This window comes from Leucopleurus acutus (assembly GCF_964270905.1).
Source record: "Leucopleurus acutus genome assembly, chromosome: 13".
NCBI classification, from domain to species: Eukaryota; Metazoa; Chordata; class Mammalia; order Artiodactyla; family Delphinidae; genus Leucopleurus; species Leucopleurus acutus.
In genome coordinates this window covers 58,875,696-58,901,787 of record NC_139155.1, presented here as the reverse complement: position 1 = coordinate 58,901,787, position 26,092 = coordinate 58,875,696, and the positions used below count along the sequence as shown (strand labels likewise).

Sequence of the window (26,092 nt, the reverse complement as noted above, 5' to 3'; positions counted from 1 at the left end):
GTAAATCCCCGATTTCCTTGATCATCTGTATCCAATTAGTTACTAAGTCGTGTTTCTTCTTTTGAAATCTCGTTTTATCCTACTTTTCCCCATTCCCTCTCTTCTCCGTTCTCCCCATCTCACCTCCATCACCTCCCTAGTCACCCACCTTCCATTTCGCTTGATTCCACTCTTTCTGTTCACTGCCAGCAGACAGAGTTTTCTAAGAAAGACTTCACTCTTGTTTCTCTGCTTAAGAATCTATAATCCCTTCCCATCACTCTGTTTCAAGCTCAAATTCCTCGCCCCAGTTTCTCCCTACACACCGTGGTCTCACTGCTGTAGCCAAACCAACTTCCCACTTGTCCCTAGTTGCTCTGTTCCGAGCCCAGCATCTCAAACACAGATGCAGAGGCAAAGATTAAAATGCTGATACTCTAGCTGGGAGGTGAAATCCATGGCAACGGAGAAGAGGAGAATGAAGAGAGGTGGGAGAGGGGGAGGCAGCAGAGTGAGGCCAGGGCTGATTCTGCTTCTGCATGAGCCAGAGCAGCTCACGGGTGCTCAACAGGCCCGTCTGCCTGCCGGCTTCTCTGGGCGGAGAAGGAGACCCAGGGTCTTCCCGCAGTGCCTGGTAGAGAGAAGCAAGAGGGCGTCTCAGTCTGGCTCATTTGTCTTCTATTTCCCATTGGTCAAAACTACCGGAGTGCTTCCCTGGTGGCGCAGTGGTTGAGAGTCCGCCTGCCGATGCAGGGGACATGGGTTCGTGCCCCGGTCCAGGAAGATCCCACGTGCCGCAGAGCGGCTGGGCCCATGAGCCATGGCCACTGAGCCTGCGCGTCCGGAGCCTGTGCTCCGCAACGGGAGAGGCCACATCAGTGAGAGGCCCGCGTACCGCAAAAAAAAAACTACGTGGGCACAGGATTTAAGCTCTGCCAGTGACTGGTTCCCCAGGTTTTGGAAGTTGAGCTAGAAAAACAAAGATGAAGCAGGCATTTGAAGGTCAGATGGCTCTTGGGCTGTAGTCCACGTCAGCTGTTCTGTTTGGATGGGAGACCTTGCCCTTGGGCCTGTTGCCGAGCGTCTGGAACTCTCTCGGTTCCTACCCATTCTCCAAGCCCCATCCTCCAGGTTCCTGTGGATTCTGTGACCCCCATTCTCCCCACTCCACAAATATCTCCGGAATTAACTTGCCCTTTTTAAGGTGACCAGGGTCAGCTTGTGTTGCTTGTAACTGAGAACTCTGTTTATACTTAGTAGCTTACATTGCCTTCTGCCACCTTGGGATGTTTAGAGTACTTGGAGATAGTTTATGTGACGTGTTAGCATAACGCAGGAACTGCACCAACATTATTACATAGTGTTGAATGCAGCAACGTTATTATCATTTTCAACAAGCATTTGTCTAGTTTCAGACACTGTGGGAAGTGTAAGACAAAATAAAATAGAAAGGGGCAGGCATTCGTTGCTTAATGTGAAAAAGAGGTTAATAAAATCCACAGGTTGGTTATGAAGGAGATTGCATTACAAGGTACGCTGGTGACAAAAAGGAGAAAGCAGTCCTTGAGCACTGGACCAATCACAGAAGGCTGCCTAGGGGTTGGGATGTTTGAGGTGGGTCTTGAAGGATGGCCAGCAATTCAACAGGAGGAAAAGGAAGAGATGGGCATCCTAGCCGGAGGAAAATGCGGCTGAGCTCTGAAAGGATGAGGTCAATCAGTGGCATGTGAACAGTTTAGAGCAGGTCCTGAGATCTCCAGGCAATTCTAAAGGTCGACTTTAACGACTGTGGGCATGTGTTGAAGAGACACTGGTCAGTGTAGTTCTCTAGCCTCATTCCGCAGACATGATGCAGTCCAGTGGACATGATGCAGTCCTGGGACAGAGATTGAAGCAGAAGACGGGAGATCACAGGTGTAAAGTACCCTTTCAATATTCAGTACCTGGTAGCTGTTATTATTATTGCTGTCATTAGAGGCAGTAATTACAACATCTGTTGTTTTCCAGATTTTACAGAGGAGAAATACTGAGGCTCAGAGAAGGTAATTGACCTGTCCAAGAGTCAAATAGCTCACATTTTCCAGAAACACAATTTTAATCTTAGATCTTCTGAATTTCCAATATACAACGTTGCCTTCCAGAGTTAACTACTTCCTGAATCCTGTAAAGGACCTTTTGATGGAAGAATGCTGTCTATTCCTACCACAAATCCTATTTCTTAGTAACGTCTTCTTCCTAAAATTTGAATATTGTCTCTGCCACTAGATCACTACCAGGTTTATAGGTTATTTGACTATAAATTGACTTCCTGATGAAACGTATGTAGAAGGTGTTATAAAGAGAGGAAAGACGGGAATCTGGAGGTAAACATGGAGAAAGGAAATGCTCTGAGAACTGAAAGTGCAGAATATTGTAGAATATCTGCCTCCGCAAGGAGTGAATAGAAGGAGACCTTAATAAAAAACAGAAGAAGTGATGGTTTGTAGGCGTCTTCTCCCAAACCAGGGCGGATGAAAATGACATGGCAAGTATCTTTATAAACATCTATTTCCTGATGCAAACTATTATATACAAAATGGATAAACAAGGTCCTACTGTATAGCACAGGGAACTATATTCAGAATCCTGTGATAAACCATAATGGAAAAGAATATGAAAAAGAATGTATATATATGTATAACCGAATCACTTTGCTGTACAGCAGAAATTAACACAACATTGTAAATACTTCAATAAAATAAATTTTAAAATAAACATCCATTTCCTAATTTTCAGATAATTTGTGTCCAGCTTTAAATTTCTTGTGTGCTGCAAACCTTGATTTCAAAATCTAACTTTCCTGTTGAAGGTTTTCTTTGTTACAAATACCCAGCAGGCAGGGATGTCCTGCAGGGTCTGGGGGACAAATGCTGTTTACATGTCCTTATGAACAGCTGTCTTCCAGACCACCCCCCACCTCCCAATTTGGCTTCCTCTTCCTTGATGAAAGAAAAAACACACTTACCAAGTTCCCTAATGACCAATTCCCTGCCAAAATTTTTTAAAAATCTTTTTGGGTTTTGCTGTAGCTGGTCACTATTTTACATTAATCACTATCTACTACTTGGCTTTCAGGAAGATGTTCGTTTCTAGTTTGCCTTTCCCCTTAGGGTCTCTTGTGCTTCTTCCATATAAATAAGAAGATGAAAAATGGTTTATCTCTTCATGTGTGTCCAACTGCCTTTTATAAGCCTGTGCTGACAAATCTGCCCATCTTCATGACAGTGGCTGTAACAACATTGCTTTCTAATCCTCTGATGATGATGATGACAATAATTGAAGAAAATAATTATTGGACACTTACTTGACTTGATACTGGGCACTATGCTAAGAACCTTTATTCTCATCTTTTTTTGTTTGTTTGTTTGTTTTGGTTTTTTTTTTGCTGTACGCTGGCCTCTCACTGTTGTGGCCTCTCCCGTTGCAGAGCACAGGCTCCGGACGCGCAGGCTCAGCGACCATGGCTCACGGGCCCAGCTGCTCCGCGGCATGTGGGATCTTCCCAGACCGGGGCACAAACCTGCATCCCCTGCATCGGCAGGCGGACTCTCAACCTCTGCGCCACCAGGGAAGCCCGATTTTCATCTTTTGATATAGGTCTTCTATGTGTACAGATGAGGAAACTAAGGACAAGAAAGCCAAATAATTTCCCAGTGATCACCCAATTAAGTAAATGTGGGAACTGGTATTTGGTCTTAGGCTGTCTGATTCCTGTATTTTTTGCCGTGGCTTGTTTTGTGTATGAAATTCTTGTGAAAGTCTAATTAAATGTATTTTTTAAGTATGCTCTGAAAACTTAGATTTGCAAATGTAAAATGATACAAGCACTTTAAGAAACCATTAAGGGTCAGAAAGCACATGCTACCTGACATTCTCTATGATCAGTAATGGAAGGTATATAAATATTTTAAAAGTGCATTAAGACTCAGTTTCAAGTGACAAAAACCCAACTCAAAATAGTTAAAGAAAGAGGAGTGTTTATTGGCAGGTGGATGTAAGGAAGGCTGAAAAACCAAGATGGTGCCAAGATTCAGGTACACCACCTAGGTGGGGTCTCAGACAGTGACTGTGATTGGCCAAGCCACGGGGGGTGAGGCGGGGAGTGGTGGCCTGGATATGGGTGGGTAGAATAAGGTCATGTGGTGCAAACTGGGTCTTCTTGCGGTAACAACAGAACCATGGGAAGGTAGTTCTCAGAGAGTGTGTGGGAGTGTGGTTAAACTATCCCATCCATGTCTACAAAGACAGTGGAGAAGCTAGGAAATTTCCTTAAGAAACGTTTTCTAAGAAATGTTGTCAAAAGTACAGGCCTAAATTGAACGGTGAGAAATGTTCTCATTTGATAAGGCAGTTCTAGACCAGGCAAGGCATGATAGGCTCCTGACATTAATTATAATTCTACTCATGTGGTTCTGTACTCTTGCAAACAAATATTAATAACAGAGTTTTGAAAAGTAAAACTTTCCCTGACATTGAAGCAGATATAAGACACAATGTTTGAGGCAAAAGAAAAAGCTATGACTAGCCAAAACAAGAGAGAAAAATCTTGTAAGAAGTAATGAAATGAGGACATACTATTTGAATCAAAATTAATTCAAAGTTAAGAAATTCAGGGTGAGGGAGAAAATAGCTTTCTACTCAGGCCTGGAGCACACTGAGGGTAAGTTTCGGCTTTGAGATGGTATTTATCTTAACTTTTTTTTTTTTTTTTTTTTTTGCGGTACGCGGGCCTCTCACTGCTGTGGCCTCTCCCGTTGCAGAGCACAGGCTCCGGACGCACAGGCTCAGCGGCCATGGCTCACAGGCCCAGCCGCTCCGCGGCATGTGGGATCTTCCCGGACCGGGGCACGAACCCGTGTCCTCTGCATCGGCAGGCAGACTCTCAACCGCTGCGCCACCAGGGAAGCCCTCTTAACTTCTTTTGAAGCTGACTCTTGTGGAGTGGCTAGTTCATTAAGTAAGCTTAGCTATCTTAAAAATTTTCTATTTTAATTTTAAAATAATCTGGTGGAAAGTCATGATGAGTTACTTCTGTTAACTACATAGAGAGCCTGTTTTGGGGGGTTATAGGATGTATTAGGGTAAGACTATGTTGGCTTTATAAAGGACTTCAAAATACAGTGGCTTAGCTTAACAACATTTTATTTCTTTCTTCCAAAATGCAGTCCTGGCAGCAAGGCAGCTCTCTTTCATGAAGTTATTTATGTTCCTTTGCCATCCTCCCGGACTGGCCCACCGTTGTGGGGTAGAAGCTTCATGGCAAAACAACATGTGAGTTTAAGCCGGTGGAACAGAGGCCGACCCAGCATGCAGGGCAAGGAGGTCTTCAGTTGAAGGTGGACTGAAGTCATAGACTTCACCTCTGCTCATATCCTGTTGGCTTGAACCTGGTCAGAGTCTGTTATGGACTGAATGTTTGTGTCCTCTTCAAATTCCTTATTGAAGCCCTAACCCCTAAGTGTGGCTGTACTTGCAGATGGGGCCTCTCAGGAAGTAATTAAGGTTAAATGAAGTTAATATGGTGGGACCCTGATCCAATAGGACTATGTCCTTGTAGGAAGAGATAGCAGAGAGCTTTCTATCTGCACACACAGGAAAGGCCATATGGAAACACAGCAAGAAGACTGGCCATTTACTAGGCTGGGAGAGGTCTCACCAGGAACAGAATAAGCTGGAATCCTGATCTTGGACTTCAGATCTGTGAGAAAATAAATTCATGTTGCTTAAGCCTCCAGTCCGTGGTATTCTGTTACAGCAGCCTGGGCAGACTAATACTATTTCTGCCTAGCTGCAAGGGAGGCTGGAAATGCAGTCCCACCTGGGTGACCATGTGTTCAGAAGAGAAGCCTGGATCTCAGGAGGCAAGTAGCTATCTGTCCCCTTGGGCTACAAGCAGAGTCCTGCCTGTCACTTTATAGCTGCTTTGCCCACTCGTTTACAGAGTTTATAGAACATCAGTTCTTACCCGAAGACCAAAGCTTAAAAACCTCACGGTCCCTCAGAAAAGCAGTCCTGTCCCTCCCCAGGCCCCAGGCCCTCCTCTACTGCTGAGCTCTGAGACCTATTCTTTTTTTCCCTTCTCCTTAATAATTCATGTAATTTCTTCAAATTATTCCTTTTTCTGATCTTTCTTTATCATGGACACGAATGGAATCTTTAGTATGTGCTTAGATCTCAATTTTTATCTGCTTAGATTTTAGCTACTTATTATTTTTCCTCCCTAATATCATCTATATCTGATTTCTGGGCCACAGTCTTTACCTAGTATCTTGGTTCCCCATTGCAGCTATCACAAATCACCATAAATTTAGTGCCTTAAAACAACCGGAATTTATTGTCTTACAGTTCTGGAAGTCTGAAGTCCAAAATGGACTTTCACTTGGCTGAAGTCAATGTGTCCTCAGAGCTGGTTCTTTCCGGAGCCTCTGGGGGAGAATGTGTTTCCCTGCCTTTCCAGCCTCTAGAAGCTGCCGAATTTCTGGAACACGGTCCCCTTCCCCTGTCTTCAAAGCCATCAATGGCAGGTTCGGTTGTGTCACCCTAAATCTCCCTGATTCTCCTCCCCTCCCCTCCCACCTCCCGTTTCACTTACAGGGACCTCTGGGATTACATTGGGCCCACCCAGAAAACCCAGGAGAATCACTTCATCTCAAGATCCTTATTTATACAGAGAAATGCATGGACCCTAAATCTATATAATTGAATGAATTTTGGTGAATGTTTGTATGCATAAAACCAACACCCCAACCAGGATACAGAACATTTCCATGACCCCAGGTTCCCTTTTGTTTTTTTCCAGTCAATCTTCACTCTCTCCATAGGCAAGCACTCTTCTGATTAGTTTTGCCTGTTGCTAAACTTCCCTTAATAGACTCTTTTGGGTCCGGCTTCTTTCTCTTACCATAATGTTTTTTAAATTTTTTATTTATTTTTAAATTTTTGGCTGCGTTGGGTCTTCATTGCTGCACGCGGGCTTTCTCTAGTTGAGGCGAGCAGAAGCTACTCTTCATTGCAGTGTGTGGGCTTCTCATTGTGGTGGCTTCTCTTGTGGTAGAGCACGGGCTCCAGGTGCATGGGCTCAGTAGTTGTAGCTCACAGGCTTCAGTAGCTGTGGCATGCAGGCTCAGTAGTTGTGTCTCGTGGGCTCTAGAGCACAGGCTCAGTAGTTGTGGCGCACGGGCTTAGTTGCTCTGCGGCATGTGGGATCTTCCAGATGAGAACTCGAACCTGCGTCCCCTGCATTGGCAGGCAGATTGTTAACCACTGAGCTACCAGGGAAGCCCAGCAAAATTCTTTTTTAAATGCATTCATGTGGTGTGTGAGCCAGTAGTTCATTCTGCTTTACTATCAAGTAACATTCCATTGCTAAACATCCAACATTTTAAAATCCATTCTCCTGGAGATGGACACGTGGCTTGGTTCCAGTTTGGGGTTATGAATGAATGAATATCAATAGATAAAGTTATTGTAAAAATTCCTATTGAATCATGCTGCAACTTTTCATGCATTTTGTCACGTAGCATAACATCCTCCCAGGTTCCAGCCATTAGGACGTGCACATCTTTGGGGTGCACTATTCGGCCTCCATCCCTAATTTCCTTACTCTGTCTACTGGACCAGCACCCCTCACCCCTGCCTAAGGCTTAGTCTCCTAATCACCTTATTTATTGCCGCGGGACGTTAAGAAGCTTAGCTTACACTCAGCCTCTTTAGCTTTGCCTTGGATCAGATTCTGACACCATAACCCAATTTTAGTGACTGACCTCTTACCTCTTTCCTGGTAATTAACTCCCCCAGCTGTATACTCCAGGCTTGGTGCCTGGATCCTAGTATGATGTCCCTGCCTGGAATCTAAATTCCTTTAGAACTAAAGGGCAGCCTTGCTTATTCCAAGCCTCCAGAGAAACGGTCCTGCCTCATGCTCTGGGCATCACTGGCTGGGTTCCTGCTACGTGGCTGTCTGTCCTCGAGGGAAAACATCTGTCAGGCCGTGCTTCCTCCTCTTGCCTGTGACCATACTTCTCTGAGACTGGCTCCTCCAGCCTGCCCAGCCACCAATGACTAGACCTGGATTAACTTCCCTGCAGGAGCTGGCCAGTCTAGCCCAGGGTTTCTCCAATTTTGTTGCACGTTAGCACCTGGAGAGCCTTAAAATATTTTAATGTCTAGACTGCACCCCTTACCAACTGAACCTGAATCTCTGGGAGTAGAAATGAACATCAGTATCTTTTCAAACTCCTCCATTGATTCCAATTTGCAGGCAAGATCAAGGACAGGCAAGCCAGGGACTTCTGTTCAAGGTGAGCTCTGCCTACCAACAGCATCAGCATCACCCAGGAGCTTGTTAGAGATGCAGAAACTCAGGCCTCCAATCCCAGCCCTACTGCACTGGAGTCTGCATTTTAACAAGATCCCCCAAGTGGTTCTGAAAGCTCTGATCTAGCCCGTCTCACTCTGTCTGAACTCTTGTTCTGAAACATGTTCATAATTGAGCAGGGTTTTTTTTTTTCTTTTAATTGAAAAATATAGTAGTATTAGAAAAAAATTGAAATAATAATTCATCTTTCTTGAGCATTTAGTGTATGTTAGGCAGAGTGTGGGTGATTTATAGACATTGGATCGTTGAATCCTTACGACGCAGTTTCTCAGCAAAACCTTCCCAAACTGCCCGATCAATGCTTGGTCTCAAATTCTCTATCTCAGTGAACTGTTGTTTCCTTTACAGAACTTATTACGTTTATAATTTTAGTATACTTTTCTTTCTGTCTTAACTGTCAGACTGAATACTCCACAGAGGTGAGACCCTGTCTAGTTTAATGGTGAATCCATCGCACCTGATACTTAACAGGCACTCAAAAAGTATTTGTTGAATGAAGGAAGTTGGCACTATTATTATTCCTATGTTACGGATGAGGAAACTTGCCCACAATGTCATTTCTAGTAAGTGAGGGGGAATGAGAGCCGTCTCTGAGCCTGGCTCAAGTTCTTTATCATTGTTAGAAGCACCTACCCCACCATTTGCCCTCTTATCAGCTGAACACAACAGTTTTCTTCTGTAACCTGCCTTCTAGTGTCTTGTTTACACATGTGCTATTTTATATAATTATAACCAGGATGCCCATGTTAACTGGAATTTTGCTTCTCTTACTTAATGTTTTTTGTAAGTTTTTAAAGTTTTCATACTTTAAAAATGGGTACATATTAGCTTATCACTTGATTACTATAAATTATTAACCATTTAACCCTTGCCTAGCATTTAGGCATTGTCCTTGTTCTTTATTTACAGGTGACATTGAAGCCAGCATCTTTGGGTGCCTGGTTGAGCTGAATTTCTACTTTCTCACAAAACATGAACATTCTTATATCGTTTTCACCTTGAACAGGCCACCTCTGACCTTCCATGGTGCTGTAGCTAATTTAGATATTTCCAAGCCTGCTAAAGAATGGGAACATTTGCACTGCAGGGTTTCATAAGACACGTAGAATTGTGACATTTTTACTGTTCCATCTTATCCAAGATTTATCTTATCCAAGTCATTAAAGTCATTATCTTATCCAAGTCATTAAAGTGGCTTCTGAAATTCTTCTTTCACTGAAATCTTTCTGCTTAATTTTGAGCAGTGACAGAACAGGCCAACTTGGCAACTTTTGATGCTTCTTATTCACTCCTCAGATGTGCTGACCCTTCGTTTCCCTAAATCAGGAGCCTGAGTTCCCTGTCTGCAGTTCAAAGACAAGGTCTGATTGAAGTCCGGAGGGACTTTCTAGGAACCCAGGATATGGGGGGGACAGGTGACCCCTCGTGATTCCCCTGTTGCCTTTCAGCTCATCCTCCACGGTCTCAGTGCAGCTAGGGAGAGAACGCAGGACCAGAAATCGGATCTGGGGACTAGCTCTGGACGGGACATTCACTGACATTGGGACCTAAACCCCCTGAACTCACTTCCTCATCTCTCATACAGGGGTAATTGCATCTTTTAGAATTGGGAAGATCCCATGAGCTAATCTACATGAATGCTCTTAAGACACTCAAAAAGATATATCTGTATGTGTATAATGTAAATACAAAGTTATTTCAGTGCAGAAACACTTGTAATTCTTTTAATATTAAATGCTCAATCCTTGAGTACGTATTAAATGATGACTGAATGTCATCATTGATTTGTTAAATACTTAATACTTTAATACTTAAATATTTTAATAGTTAAGAACGTCTGCATTTTAAATTCAGTACTGTGATGAGTACCTTCTTACCCAGCCATATTGCATCCTTTTTAAAGGGCCAAATTCTACCTTTTTGTTCCGTACTTCTATGATTAAAAGTAATAATAATTGCTAATATTATAATGATATTTTATTAAGTGCGGAAGGATATGTCTTGAGAAAAACTGTAGTTGGTGAGGTTGTCAAATTGATTGACACAACTGAAATAAAATTATCTCCCTATGAGGCAAAAAAGAAAAAAAAAGACAAAAATGAGAGCGTGGGCCGTAATAAGTGACTTACGTTATCTTGCATGTTTATATTGTGAGAAAGTGAGATCTGCAAAGTGTTATGAATACTTTCAATAGGAAAAAAATCAGAGGAAATTAAAAATTCTTTAACAGGGACCAGATGTAGTTTTAAAAAAAGAACAAAGCTGTTGAAATCTCCTGTTAAGACTGAACTCCGCTCCCCTCCATAAGCCCTCTTTCTTTAACAGTAAGGGTATGCTAATGATAATAATTAAATCCAAGCAATCCTTCTTGCTTTTCTTAGGCAAAGTGGGAAACAAATTACAACTCATTTTCAGAAAAATCTTCACAAAATCCTTTGCCAACAGCAGAGCGGGGAGGCTGGCAGCTAAAAGCCCCAGAGAGTCCCTTCCTGGGAGGGGAGGCTCTCGGCCAGGCCCGAGCCACCACCCCCTGGGGGACAGGGGCGCCGGTCAGTAGGCCCGGGGTCCCATCCTCGGGGCGAGGCCGGGGCCCCTCGGATGCGGACTAGAAGAGCGGCGGTCCGGGCAGCGGCGGCGTCGGCGGGGGCTCGGCTGCAGGGCCGCGCTGGGGCGGGAAAGGTCAACAGGGCAAATACTTTCTCGGATCCATCCGCCTCGGCCAACTTCGGCAGATCTCCCCCGCACCCCCTCCATCCCACTTTCTCCGCCCGCCCCCCAACTCCGAACCCGCGGCTGCAGCGGGTCGACCCCCACGCCACCTCCGAGTTGTGGGATGGCTCTGGCGGTCCCCGCGGGCCGAGCGCGGGGGCCTCGGGGGTGAGGGGCCTTGGGGGAAGGGAGTCTCTGTGGGGAGGGGTCTCTGGAGAGGGGAGGAAAGCTCTCGGGGCGGGGGGAGGTCTCCGGGGGGAGGAGCCTCCATGGGGAGGGCTCTCGGAGTGGGTGGGAGGTCTCCTTGGGGAGGGGTCTCCGGGCTGGGGGAGGAGGTCTCCAGGGGGAGGGGTCTCCGATGAAGGCCGCGGGGCGGGGCCGGGCGCGGCGGAGGTCGGCGGGGGTGTGTCCGAGGGGCCCGCAGGAGCGCAGACTCGCGCTCCGCCGAGTCCCGGCGCGCGGTCGCCGCTCTTTCCCCGGAGGCACCCGAACGGCAGAGACGAGATGCGTGGCGGCGGCGCGGGGCTGGCGCTCCTGGCCTCGCTGCTCTGGGTCGCCGTGCAGGGCCAGCAGAGAGGTGAGCCCCGGTCGCGTCCCGGTCCCCTGGCGGGCGGGAGGCTACGGGACAAAGCCCCACGCCTGGCCGCGCCTGAGGTCGGTGCGCGCATCCGCGTTCACCCCTGAGCGGGGACCAGACACGTGGGTCTCCCGCGCGGCCCCTGGAAAGGTCGCCCGGCCGGGGTGGGGAGAGGGCTGGGGGAGCACCCCTGACGGACGCAGCCACCTCATCCGCGCCTCGGGCTTCCCCTCCTCGGGCTCTGGGTACCCGGGTCTGGCTTGGCGACCCGGGAGCCCCTATGGAGAGCCGCGCTGGCCCGGCTCTCGGTCTGGGCTGCGGCGGGTGGGCGGAGAATGAATGGGAAAGGCGCCCACAGAGTCCCCGCCACTGACCGGCGGCGGAAAGCTGGTGGTCCGCGGCCGGGAAAGGGGGCGGTCCCATGGCCACTCGGGGCGGGCCGGCGCGCGGGTAGTGCGCGGGGAGGAGAGGACGTGGGAACCGGCCGCGGGCGGCGTACAGGGCCCGGACGCGCCTCCCGGGCGCGCTGGGTGCAGGCCCCGAAGTGACCGAACCGGCCGTTCCCTCGCAGCATAGACGGTGGTCACTTCGGGGTGAGGGAGCGGGAACTTGGACGCTGGCTGGTTGCGCGGACACGCTGACTCGCGGGGCAACGTTGGCGAAGAACAGAAACCCGAAGCGAACTTTCAAAGCTTCTGTCAGTGCCCCAGAGAAAGGGAAACCCCCCTCCGGTTTCTGTGGACAACACGGTGCCCGCTTTCCCCAGAGGCTAAGGCTTCTCGGCGCCGGCTGTTGGCTAGGCGGTCACAAATATTTGTTGAAAACGTCTTAATGTATGCAATACGTGGGCATGCTCCCACAAATACATGTGCCATTAAAAACGGAGGAAAGTACAGGCCAAAAGTAGGTAGGCGGTGTATATATGCCAATACACTACTATGTATAAAACAGATAACTAATGAGAACCGACTGTATAGCACAGGGGACTCTACTCAAGGCTCTGTGGTGACCTAAAAGGGAAGGAAATCCAAAAAAGAAGGGATATATGTATACGTATAGCTGATTTACTTTGCTGTACAGTAGAAACTAACACAACATTGTAAAGCAACTAAACTTCAATTAAAAAAAAAAAAGTAGGCAGGCAGAACGCTAAATACCCCGTGGGAAAGATGGGTGTTTGGCATCGTGCTGAGCTGTGAACTCTGCAGCCCGTCCCATTCATTGGCGCATTCGTGGTGGAAGCGCTGGACCGGAGCGAGCGACACGCTTTGAATGGCTGGGCGTCCGTTCTGCGCGAGGCGGGGGCTGGGATGCAGGGAATTTACATAGTTATCCCGGGAAGAAAGGGGCCGGCCTTGCGGGAGAGCGGGCTTGGACTCTTCGAGCTGAGCGCCTTTCTCTCGTTTTGCTGACAGTGAAAAGCCTGGTTTCCCACAGGGTGGAGGGAGAGCAGCTGGACTCAGCTTCCTTGTTCTAAGAAATTGAAAGTTCTGGACTGGGGAGATGCCCTGAGTGTTTTCCGCCCCCCTCTGGGCTCAGCACTTGGCCTGGGCGGCTGTGAATGGTGTTTGGAGAAAGTGGGACCGCGTGGGGCTTTCCTGCTTTAAGATGCTGCGGAAAACCACCCACTGCGTGGGAGCCTTTGAATCCTTCACACTACCTTCCAGATTTTCAGTCCTTACCCCACAACCATCACCCTTCCTAACAGGCACCTTTAAGGGAGTTTTGACTTTTTAAAATATAAGTTGGGACCCCATGTATATAGCATGAATGACTAGTGAAATGGTGTAATCTGGTCATAATATAATAATAAAATAATTCTGACTAGCATCATCAGTGAGTTAGTTATCTGGTGCTTATATTTTTTAAAGCAATCATAGCGTTCAGATTATTAGGAATTCTCTATCATTTCACAGCCTCTCTGGATTACTTTACATCTCATGGTATGTGACCCAATAGCTCAGTTCCTTTGAGATGTAACCTGTGCAAAGTGAGCTATTCCTAAGTATAAAATACTAGGTGGTATATTTCTAACAATAATGTTGTGTTACGTCCACAGCTGGCAATTACATGGATTATAGTTGCTTCACAGGTCAGCTCAGCAACTCTTGTTTTGAACTGGTTTTTTTTTTTTTTCTTAGTAAAAATAGACAATTCCAAGGATAGGGGAAAAAATCTGTTCTATGACTAGAGGAAATTTACTTCATTCTCATAAATGATACAGCATTCAAATTTAGCGTGTATGTGCTCTCCAGTGAAGTGTGTACCTGAATGGCTTTCAAAGGTGCATTTTTCTTTCCTGTAGCTGTATTCCCCAAGTAAGGGCCAAGAAAAAATACTTATTTTAGCAGTTGGAAACAAGGATTGTGTAATAAAAACATCACTGCCCACTTCCTACGTATCCCAGACTTTGGCCCATTCCTTTTTTCTCTTCCACTTTTCCAGTCATTAATATAAAGCCTACATCTGTAGTTAATATAGCACGATCGAGAATTCAAATGCAACAAGGATGTGAAATAAACACATGCTGTTCCCTAGTTCTCGTGCCACTCTTAGAATCGCGAGTATTGTAAAATGTTTATATGATCACTTATTTCAAGGTAATCTTCCTTGAGACACCCTACAATTTTAGAATAATTCATAAGTTTCTACAGATATTCATTATCATCTACAGTAGGTTTTTTTGTTTTGTTTTGTTTTTTTGCGGTACGTGGGCCTCTCACTGTTGTGGCCTCTCCCGTTGCAGAGCACAGGCTCCGGACGCACAGGCTCAGCAGCCATGGCTCACGGACCCAGCCGCTCCACGGCATGTGGGATCCTCCCGGACCGGGGCATGAACCCGTGTCCCCTGCATCGGCAGGCAGACTCTCAACCAGTGCGCCACCAGGGAAGCCCTACAGTAGGTTTTTATGGAGAAAGGGCAAGATTTGCCTTTAAACTTTAGGTGTTTTACTTTTTGGCTTTACAAGCTGTGGGAAATTGGGCAAGTTACTTAACCTCTCTGTGCTTTGGTTTCACCATCTGTAAGTGGGAGTAGTAATGGTGCCTCCTTGGAGAGGCTGTTCATGATGAAATGAAAGAATGCAAGATAAGTTCTTAGAACAGTGCCTAACCCAGGATCAGCCCTCAATAAGCATTATCTAAGCATCATTATTACTGTTTTGCACAGAACTATTGGGAGGCCCTCTTGCCAGCTGTATTCTCTGGAATTTAGAGTCTGGGTTTGGAATCAAGTAGTCTTGGGATCAAATGCCAGACCTGTCACTTTGGCGAGCCGTGATGTTGGTTAAGTTTCTCAGCATCTCTGGATCTGTGAAATGCAGAGAACTGATGTGATTCAGTAACACAGGGAGAAAATTGGCCCAGCGTTGGGCATGTCAGCATCATAGGCACGCAGTCCACGGTGATGGCCTTAACTGTCCCGCCTGTGGTGCGTCCTCACCATCCTGGACCCACATTCATTTGGGCATTAAGACTTGTTGATTTTACCTCTTGAAAATCTGTGCAATCCTTCTCCCATTTTTGTCCCCACTGCTGACTAGGCTCAGGAACTGTTTGTCTTTCCCATGAAATATTGCGACGATTCTCTCATTGGGCCTCCCTCTTCCTCTCCTCTCCATCTTCGGCACCACCATCACCGTGATTTTTCTAGAATACCACCCTATAGGCTTGGACTAATGCCTCTCAAACTCCTGATTTCATAACACAGACACACAAAATGACATTGGAGAATCCCATGGGGCTAAAGGAGGAGGCTGGGACCCAGCTGGCCTGCTGGCCCAGAGCTCAGGGTGTTACCTGGGGACGAACGTGCCCCTGTTCATAGCTGACCAGTGATGCCGGGCACATGGGCTATTCAGTGCTGGACAAGCCTCCCATTTGCAGTCTAAGACCCCCAGAAACCTCCCTGGTACATCATTGCTGAAGTATTTATGATGTGCCCTTCCCTGGACTCCTGGTGCTCTGGTCCCTTAGCACTATTGTCATCCTTCTCCTGGTGGCCTAAGCAAGTGGCTCACTGATCTGTCTCACCCACTGACCTGGGCTTCCTGAGGGCAGGGGCTGTTTTATTCCCAACTGGATGTCCATTGCTGTGCCATGTTCCTGGTGGTTAATAACCACCTGTCTTGGTTGAGCCACATTGAGATTAATATCTTTATTCACGAATCAAGTAACTTTAAAAACTATTTTTGAATAGGTAATCCATGCCCATGGTACAAAGTTCAAAAGATACCAAAGGGTATATAGAAAAGGTTAAGTCACCTACTTCTGAGGCAACTACGGGTTCGAGTTTCTTGAGTATCTTTCCTTACATGTTTCTTCATGTAACTCCTAAAAGCAAGCTACTTCCTAAAACCTGCTTCCTCCCTAGCACTTCCTAATAGTATAAGAAAGGTACTAGTTATTTCCTGATAAAACAGGAAACACTCTTCCTATCTCCACTGCCTTTCCTTCATGCTATTTCTTTAATATCCCTGCTGCCGGATGTTAAATGCATCACTTAATCAATGTCTACACTTACCGACTTTTCACTTTCCAACTTATCCCTTTCAACGTGGCCTTTGACAGACGGTATTGGAGACTTGTTTCCTAAATCTTTTGGAATTTAAAAACTAGCTCATTGATTGCTTTCATGACCCTGTACTCCTTCTGAAAGTATTGCTTACTGTAGCATTAATAAGCTATTCCTGAAGCTGTAACTAATTAAAAAAAATATATTTAGATGATTTATGATGTAGAGAGGTTAAGTTTAAGAATAACTCTATCAGAAGTTAAGGATAGTGTGTTATTTATTTTTCTAAAAAGTATGATTTATTACTGGAACGACAATGGCAGACACAGAAAAACTTAAATTTTAAAAATAATTCCTGGGCTTCCCTGGTGGCGCAGTGGTTGAGCATCTGCCTGCCGATGCAGGGGACACGGGTTCGTGCCCCGGTCCGGGAGGATCCCACATGCCGCGGAGCGGCTAGGCCCGTGAGCCATGGCCGCTGAGCCTGCGCGTCCGGAGCCTGTGCTCCACAGCTGGAGAGGCCGCGGCGGTGAGAGGCCCGCGTACCGCAAAACAACAACAACAACAACAAGTAATAATAATAATTCTTGATGAATAAAGTTAAGCCTGTACCTGTACCTTGAATACAAAGTTAAGTGGAGATAACCAGAGAGAACTCTTGCTCTGAGACCTTAGCTGAACCTGTTACTGATATTCCTCAGAAATGTTTGGATGAACAAGATAAACTATAGTCTCCTAAGAAGGATGTATGTAGCTTATTTACATGCTTGCAAATAATTTTACTCGTTTTATTTCTAAAATCCTAGCGTGTATCCATGGACAATTGAGTAAATAAATGCATTTCAAAATTAATGAGGAGAAGAAACTCCTTTATAGAAGTAATTTAGGTAAGTTCGTGAACTTGGGTTCTGTTGGGACATGCCTGCCAGGGAGCTATTTCAGTGTAAAATGCTGCACTCCAGCTGGGTTCATTGCATCTTCATGTCCTTTGTACTGAGGTGACAGCGCTCAGAGTAACCATTTCACGGCACAGATGCTTGCCACCAGCGTCTTTGTTTTCTCAGGGCTGGATCGGGAGAGCTTTCTTTGGGGTAACTTGTTCCCAGTGATTTTGTGTCTTGCTTAGGGGCAGGAGACAGACAATGGAAACACTGAGATTCCACACCAGCGTGGTGGATAACATTCTTGCCTAGGTAAGCATTTACCTCAGAGGTTAATCCAGAAACGATGCTGTGGAAACACATCAGATCCTGATTTCAGCGTGTGTGTGCATTTTTTCCCTTTTTTGATTCAACCATTTGAAGTCCGAATCTCTTCATTCCTGAACTTATCTTTGAAGTCAGATCTGCTGGCCCAGCAGGCAGTATGACTCCAGTTCTTGTGCCAGAGAACCTCCTGCCTTGCTGATGGGAATGTCAGATTTAGCTCCATGAATATTTATGGAAAGTGCCGTCTTTTCCCATTCCCTGAAGGATTTCCTGCATTTTGTGGCATTGCTCCATAATTTCCTGCCAGAACCTCAGGAAACTCTGTACAACAATATAAAAGATGCTTAAGTTTAGCAGATCATTTTTAGTTAAGAGGGGACATTCAGAAAGGAGAAAAACCTCGCTCCACGATGCTGATTATTGTACACCCCACTTTTAAATGTCTTCCAACCTCTTTGTAATGGCAGGATTTTACTCACTAAAAGCGATTCTCGTTATCTCAGGCCCAGCACAGGAATTCTTTCCTGCTCCAATGACTTCTTTCCCTGTTTCTCCCAGTTTATGGCATTCTTTCGGTCGCCTTGGTTTCATCTTCCTTTTCTTTCTTTTCTTTTTTTGGTATTCCCCCTATCTAAATCATCCCTCTGCATTTTTGTTTCTTCCTTTAAAAAGGTCCCTGATTTTTTTTTGGTTTTTTTTTGCCTTTGTTCCTCTTTATTACACTGCAGATGATCACTGTCTGTCCAGAAGACTATAGCCAGCCACTTGGAATAAGTCTCTGATGGCAGCATCCGCTCATCTAGTCTAGTCCCACATGGCGGTGAGACTGGTGCTCCTTAACCACTGTCTTCATAATGCACCCCCTGGCTTCACCCGCTGGCCACAGCCGTCCGTCATCCCCCCAGATTCACAAAGTCAGGTATTGACTCTGGGCTGTGTGATTTGTTCCCATGACTCCCTCACTTGAGTGGCGTCCCCACTCTCTACCTGAAACCTCAGCCGATCCCCCATGGCCAGCTGGTCCCCGCCCCAGGGCAGACTTGTTTTTATGGTCTCTATGGCTGTTTTTGAACTTGCATTGTATTTTGTGATCAGTCGGGGTTCCCATCCAGCCAGAGTTGCCATCTGGTCCCCTTGTGGATGGCTTGCCCAGAATGCCATCGATCAAGGTCAGAAAGAGGGGACATTGTTCTTTCAAAGAGCAAAACCTTAGCTCCCCGCGTTTCTTTCCACACACAGATAACTTGGGGGCACAGGTTCTAGTGCTGGGACCTGAGCCCTAGGCAGTGAGAGGGCAGTAACGCCAACACACCGCCCCCCCAGCCCCCCGCAGAGGCAACGGGGTTGCCTTAACAACGATGAAACCCTTACCCAGCCCCTGGATTGCAAACCCAGCCCTGAGCCCGGCTTCTCTCGGGGCAGGAGGTCCTCCAGCTTCCTAGATTTCGTACCACTGGAGGGAATTAGGATTCCACAGGTCTGAGTAGGATCTAGAATGTGTTTTAGGAAACCTTATTCCTATCTGGATACCAGAGGCGGAAGGAATTTTCCAACTGGCCTTCAAGCTGAGCCTGTTGGGTTTCTAGTTTACATAGTTGTTTCCAGAACTATCTTTGCCACTTGGTGTAGTTTCTGTACCTGTTGCTCTGTCCTGTGGTGGGCTAGTCCTCTTTCCCCATCCTCAAAATTCCCACTGTCCATCCTTCAGCCCCTTCCTTCTGAATCTCCAATTCAGGCATTTCTGTCTTTGTTTTTGTACGTGATCTAGTTTTCCCAGCTCTTTACAACTCTGCCCTGGCTTCATGGCTGCACTTTTGTTCATTCTAGAAGTTTGGGGTGGGGAGAGTTTGAGATATTCATGAACGTTGTGAAGTGTCTTTGGGAGCTCCCACTGCTTTCCTTGTAAGGGAGTTGGCATTTTAAGTCCTTGACACCTTCTTGGGGTAGGGAATAATGTTTTCTTGTGGGATTGTTGTCATTTCTGGTCAGTGTTTATAGATTTCCCCCTGTGTTTGCTCATTCACTTACTTGCTCAGTTTCATGCACCAAACGTGTAGTGGACCCTCAACCTTCCAGGCCCCAAGTCGGGGTGTGTCCTGAGGTCCTTCTCAGCTGCTTTCCTCATTATGATTCCACTATGGACATTTTTTTTTGCGGTACGCGGGCCTCTCACTGTTGCGGCCTCTCCCGTTGTGGAGCACAGGCTCCGGACACGCAGGCTCAGCGGCCACGGCTCACTGGCCCAGCCGCTCCGCGGCATGTGGGATCTTCCCGGACCGGGGCACGAACCCGTGGCCCCTGCATCGGCAGGCGGACTCTCAACCACTGCGCCACCAGGGAAGCCCTGGACATTCTTGATGGAATTGTTTTTGAGGAAGTCCAAGTGCATAGCTAGAAAGAAACGTTCTCCGTGAGAAACCATGGTTGAGGGGATTCAAGTAGCACAGGTGGAAGTTAGCATCTGTAGTTTGCTTGCTCCCCGTCACCTAAGTTCAGGTTGCAGCAAGCAGGCCCCGTGGGGGTGGGGTGGGGGTGGGGAGAGGGGAGGGGCAGCGAGTGCCCTGCCTTAGCTTCCTCACCAACCCCCTGCTGGGTGACATCTACTCCTCCAGACTCCTTTGTCTCAGGGGGCCTCACAGCTCTCCTGCTTGGCCAGCTCTTTGTGCGTGGAGAGCAGGTACAGTTAATTCAGAAATTCTCTGTCTGGGCTGCGCGTTAGATTTTAATCCCATGAATGCCCAGGGCCCCCCGCCTCAGGGACTACAATTTATGTGGGGTGGGGTGGGGCCTGGTCATTTGCATGTTAGAAGGTGTTTTCAGTGTTTGGCTTTTGACTTCCCTTCAAGCTCCAAGAGCAAAATAAGAGCCTTTCTACCTTCTACGTCCCTAACACACACCACACCCCACACCGCACACACCACATACACCACAGACACACCACACACACCACACACACCACAGACACACACCACACACACCACACAACAGACACACACCACACACACCCCACACACCACACAACAGACACACACCACACACACACCACACACACAGCACACACCACACACACAACAGACACGCACACCACACACCACACACACCACAGACACACACCACACACCACACACACCACAGACACACACACACCACACAAACACCAGACACACCACACATAAACCACACACACCACACACACAGCAGACACACCACACACACACCACAAACACCACACACACCACACGCACCACAAATACACACCACACACACACCAGACACAACAGACACACACCAGACACATATCACACACACCACACACACACCACACACACCAGACACACCACAGACACACACACCAGACATACCACACGCACACCACACACACCCGCAACCCACCTACAGTGACCTGCAGACCAGCGCCCACCTAAAGGCTTAACGGTACTGGAGGGTGCTGTATTGGACTAACCCCAGACTGATGGAGCTGGAATCTGGACCCGGCCCATCTGCTGGGTTGAGGCAGGTTCTGCAGGAATGGATAGCCGGGCTGCAGATGCTGGAATGAGTCTAATGTGGCCAATAAAAGTTTCCCCAGGGCCCAGAAAGCCGTTGGCATCCGAAGCCTCCCAGGGGTTAGCAGGCCGTGAGGCTAATGGGGTCATCCTGTCCCTGTGGAACTGTTACAGTGGCTTCTCACTCTACTGAGCAGGACTTACTCGGCCCTCTGTGGTCTGGCCCTGCTGCAGCCTCTCCACAGCTGCTTCTCCCACTGCGTACCCTCTTCGGGCCATTCTGACGCATCCGTGCTTCCCATAATGTGACATCGTGGTTCACCTGTGACACTGCCTTATTCTGGTCCACCCAGTCATCCAGGTGTGCCTCCTGCTCCTGCCATAGCAATCTGTGCACACCTCTGACCAGCACGTCATTTTGTAACGGTTTGTTACCTTGCCTGTCTCTCCTGAAGGGCAGAGATTTTTGTTCTTATTTCTAATACCTACTCAGCGTCTGGCGTTTAGTGTTGATTCTGTAAATATTGGTTGGATGAATGAATGAAAGTCCCAATTCAGACAAGCACCAGGGATTGTGAGGGAACCCAGTGGATGGATAGTATTGAGAGGTTCAGACAGACAGGCGGTTGGGATTTGGAAAAGTCCCTAATGAAGAGGCAGAGTGATGATTCCTGGGCACAGATGGGCTGGGAAAGGACAGATGCCAGCTCGAGAAGGCTGGGAGGCCTTAGCAGGTACCCAGACAGGATGCAGGGATGGGGAACAAGAATGCAGGTAACCAAGCTACGGTAGGAGATGGTCAGACATTCTGGGGACCAAAGCTCACATTCTGAACCAAAACACATGACCAGGGACAACCTAGTAGCAGAAACACTGAATCCAGATACTTTCCCTGCTCACAGACGGGGTCCAATACAGAGAGAGAAGAGCCACAGAATCTGGAAATCAGGAGGGGCTTGGCAGCTTAAAGAGATCATTCACCTTTTTTTCCCCATATACCAATTCAGTACAAAGGAGAAAAAAGGATTACGTTTTTGTAATTGAAATAATATTGAATGACGAATAAGGCTTGAAGCCCAGATTATATTTAACAAAATCTTATTTCTAGATTTGGGGCCACTGACTTCTAGGCATCTCAAGCCCACAACTCATTAACTCACATATTCAATAGGTATTTGTTGAGTTTCTAGAGTTCTGCACCCTGGTCCTTGAACCCCTAGAGCTGTAGTCAAGGACGCACAAGAAGTGCCCAAGGAATCCTAGGCTACGTGTGTCCATCAGTTCAAATTTGGAGGGATTTTTGTTTCTGAATGCCTGGACCACCATTATCACCCCACTTATTGCTGTAAAATAGTGTCACTGTAAACAGAGAGAGAGCTCTGAGTAAACACTGCATTTCTACTGCAATGTGTTTCCTTTTAGTTTGAAGACTGTGACTATGGAACACTCTATTTTGTCTTGACTTCGGTCTTTTTGGCATTTGTTGACTAGCTCTTGGAGTTACATTTTTATATAGAGTTTTTGTTTAAAGGAACTCTACCTGCCTGCCTTTGGAGGACATCGTTTAAGTGGGGAACAGCTGTTCTCCTCCAGGCATTTTGGGCTAAGCCAGCCTGGTCTTCTCAGGAGCAGAACAAAGGCATACAGAATTTATGTCACAGATGGATTTTTGTGTGATAAAAATCACTTATTACTGAATGGAAGAATGGCCTATTCTCTTTAGAAATATGAGCATAACATCTAGTGTGCCTTTAGTAGTTTCCAACCTGGTTGGTTTAGTTTTAATTATTAAAATTGACTAAGTTAAGATGTGCCTTGTTTTCTGTGGTCAAACATTCCCCGAAAATTTGTGCATAAGACAGTTTTCTGTAAAGGAAGTAATTTCAAATTCAGTATTCAAATAATTCTGAAATAATATTTGAAGGAATCAGATAGATTTTCAGTGTATATTCCTGGACCCTCTTTTGTTCTTTTGATCCACGTGTCTGTCCCTGTGCTAACATCACACTGTCTGGATTCCTTTGGCTTTGTAGTAAGTTTTGAACTGGGTGATTTAAGCCATTCCACAATTCACTTTTGCTAAATTGCTTTGATAGTTCTAGGTCCTTTGCATTTCCATTAGTATCAGCTTGTCAATTTTTACAAAAGAGCCAGCTGGGATTTTGATAGGAATTAGATTGAATCTGTAGATCAGTTTGGGGAGAAGTGCTGTCTAATAATATTGACTCTTCCTGTCTATGAATAAGAAACCTGTCTTCATTCATTTAGATATTATTTAATTTCTCTTAGAAATGTTTCACAGTTTTCAGTGTATTGGTCTTGAATTTCCTTTGTTAAATCTTTTCTTAACTATTTTATTCTTTTTCAATTAAAAAAGCCTGGGAAGTATGGAGAGCTGATCTGGTCCTTCTTTGTTGCCCGTGTGCCCAGGATCCCCTGTTAAGTGTTTGGCTGGTCTAGCCATCTGTATCTTCTCCTACTAGGATGGCAACTTCAGTTAGCCGAACTACAGGGTTTCCCCATTTGTTTTCTACTGAGTTTACAGCTTTGTCAGCATCACGGAGCATCTGTTTCCACTCTCTGCTCCAAATCAAGTCAGCTGTCCATCTCCAGCACTAAAGCTGCTGGTTTTCAGGGCTCACCCTGCCCTGGGAGCAGGGATGAGTATGGAGTAGACCCAGGCAGAAAGCTACTCTCTCTCACAGTCTGAGAGAGAGAGTAGCTTTTCATAAAGAAAAGCTTCCCAACTTGTTTGTTGTTGGTTAGTTTCAGAATCCTGAAATGGTTGTTTCTGAAAATTTTGTTCAGTTATGTAACTGTTTTTTTCAATCTCTTTACTTACCATAGCCAGAAGTCCCACTAAAATATTTTAATTTATATAAATATCTTGACTACCATGAAATTCTCTTTATGAGATTCTATTTCTGTTGTTCGTGATTCTGTTAACAATCCACTAATTTTACTAATAGCCCATTTTAAATATTTTCCTCGCTAATTAGCAAAGTATTGGTGTTGATGGAGACAGAGAACATTATGGTGAGTGCCCCGACCCTGGACAGTCTTCCTTATTGGAATATGCCCTGACCACCCCAAGAGACGCATCATTGATTTTAATACCAGCTGCAAATGGGTAGTTTAACCTAAGTAACACACACACACACACACACACACACACACACACACACACACACACACACGATATCACATGCACCAAGTCACTGTCTTTATGTTGAAGTTTCTTAATTTCAGACACTGTACTAGTTACCGTTTATGTTTAGAGGATGCTCATCTTGAGTCAATCAGTTTACATCCTCGGTTTCAAGACACTCAAGTCGGGGAGGGCTCTGGAAATTGCAACCCCCAGGAGGGAACAATTCCCGCACTCACAGAAGTTCTGGACTGGCCAGTGGGGAACCAATCTCAGAGGTTGAAAGAAGGGCTGACATCCTCCTGTAAACAAATTAGGCTCCTAACCATGCCAGCTTGTCCAGTGTAAAGGGCAGAAGATTGGAGAGTCAGCAGGGGGAGGTCTGTGCTGAGGTGCTGACCCGAGCGGGAGGGGCAAGTATGGAAAGTGCCACTTAGGACTAAAACAGAGAACTCACCGTCCACAGTCCATTGGTTGAAGATGTGTACTTTGCTCAGAGTGGGGGACCTATATGTGAATCCTACTGCAGTGTGCAGGAAAGACAGGCTATTTGGTTTTTACTGGTTTGTTTGAAAAGAAAATGTATTAAAGAAGATGAATATGAAACGAGGACCTACTATATAGCACAGGGAACTATATTCAATATCTTATAATAACCTATAATGGAAAAGAATCTGAAAAAGAATACACACACACACACACACACACACACACACACATACACGGACATATATATATATATATAACTGAATCACTTTGCTGTACGCCTGAAACATTGTAAATCAACTGTACTTCAATTTAAAATATAAAAAGAGAAGTTGTATATAAATGTGGCCTGTTTGAGAGTCACCTATTCATGCAGTCCAGGCTGGGTTCTGATTCACTACTAATGTGTGGAAATAGACTAAATTTTCCCTATTATCATAATGAAAATATAGGGAAAAATTCAGAAAATGAAAGAAAAATAATATTAGAAATCTTACTTTAACATGATGGGGGCGGAGGGCTCAAGGGCACTGCTGTGTCCTTGACCTTTCCCAAGTCTCTCCAGCTGTCTTCCTCGCTAGGTTGGGGAGACGGCCCCACCTTCTGAGGATGGCCCTGTTTTTGCTCAGAGGCTCTTTTGAAAATGCTTCCTCTTCTCTGTCACCTAGACCTGGACCATGTCCCGGAAGCTCAAAGGCAAGGTCCCAGGGCAGCCAGGGGATGGATGCCATGCTGTCCCCTCTGGCCCACCCCACCCCCGTGTGTAAAGCCCCCTCCAGGCCTCTGTGAAAAGACATCAGGTCAGAATACCAGCACCATCAGGACAGGACAGGCTGCAAGGGCTGGGTCTCTGTCAGCAATAGGCAGTGCAGGTACAGAGCCTTCTTTAAAATTTAACATCATCGAAGCATTTCACCATGTCTTCAATAGCATCATTTTCAACATGGATGAACCAGCCAGTGGCAGCATCACTCGGGTCGAACAGGACTGAGGAATCAAAACACTGGATTAATAGATTGTCCTGGTTGATGCTCAGGTGACCTTGTTTGTATGTTACATCTTTAATTTTGGAGGCCTTCACCTTTTTTCCCTCTTTACAATAAGCCAAAAAACTTTGTTTTAACCAAAGTCCCGAATTCCCTCTAAAAATAATCGCCAGCGGTTTCCAAAACATAAATGCAGTGCGGGGAATCTGGAGTTCTGGTTAAATAGTGACAGAAGACTCTGGAGGAAGTGTGATCTTACTCATCAGTCTGATGAACTTTGTTCCAGGGCGCGGCTGAATAGGCCAACCCCAGAGAGTTAGAGCTGGAAAAACCCCAAGAGACCATTTCATCTGCTGAAGTCAGAGTAGCAGCCCCAGGGAGATACTTAACCAGGAAGTAGTTCAGCTCCAGCCCTGCCCTGCAGAATCAGAATCTGCATTTGTAACAAGATCTCCAGCTGATTTGATAAAAGTTTGAGAAGCTCTGCTCCAACCCTCTCTTTGCCCAGTTGAGCACAGAATGACTTTCGTAAATCTTGTGCATAGTTCAATTATAAAGATCAAA

At 46.2% G+C, this 26,092-nt stretch overlaps 1 protein-coding gene across 1 annotated transcript in view; it reads left to right on the top strand.

Moving 5' to 3' along the window:
• Positions 1–11,586: 11,586 nt before the first annotated feature.
• LAMA1 (laminin subunit alpha 1) overlaps positions 11,587–26,092 on the top strand; it is a 159,749-nt gene continuing 145,243 nt past the window's right edge. Inside the window, exon 1 of the mRNA XM_082853408.1 lies at positions 11,587–11,681. Coding sequence (XP_082709534.1) covers positions 11,609–11,681 — 73 coding nt within the window. The 5' untranslated portion in view covers positions 11,587–11,608. The remainder of the gene's footprint in view (positions 11,682–26,092) is intronic.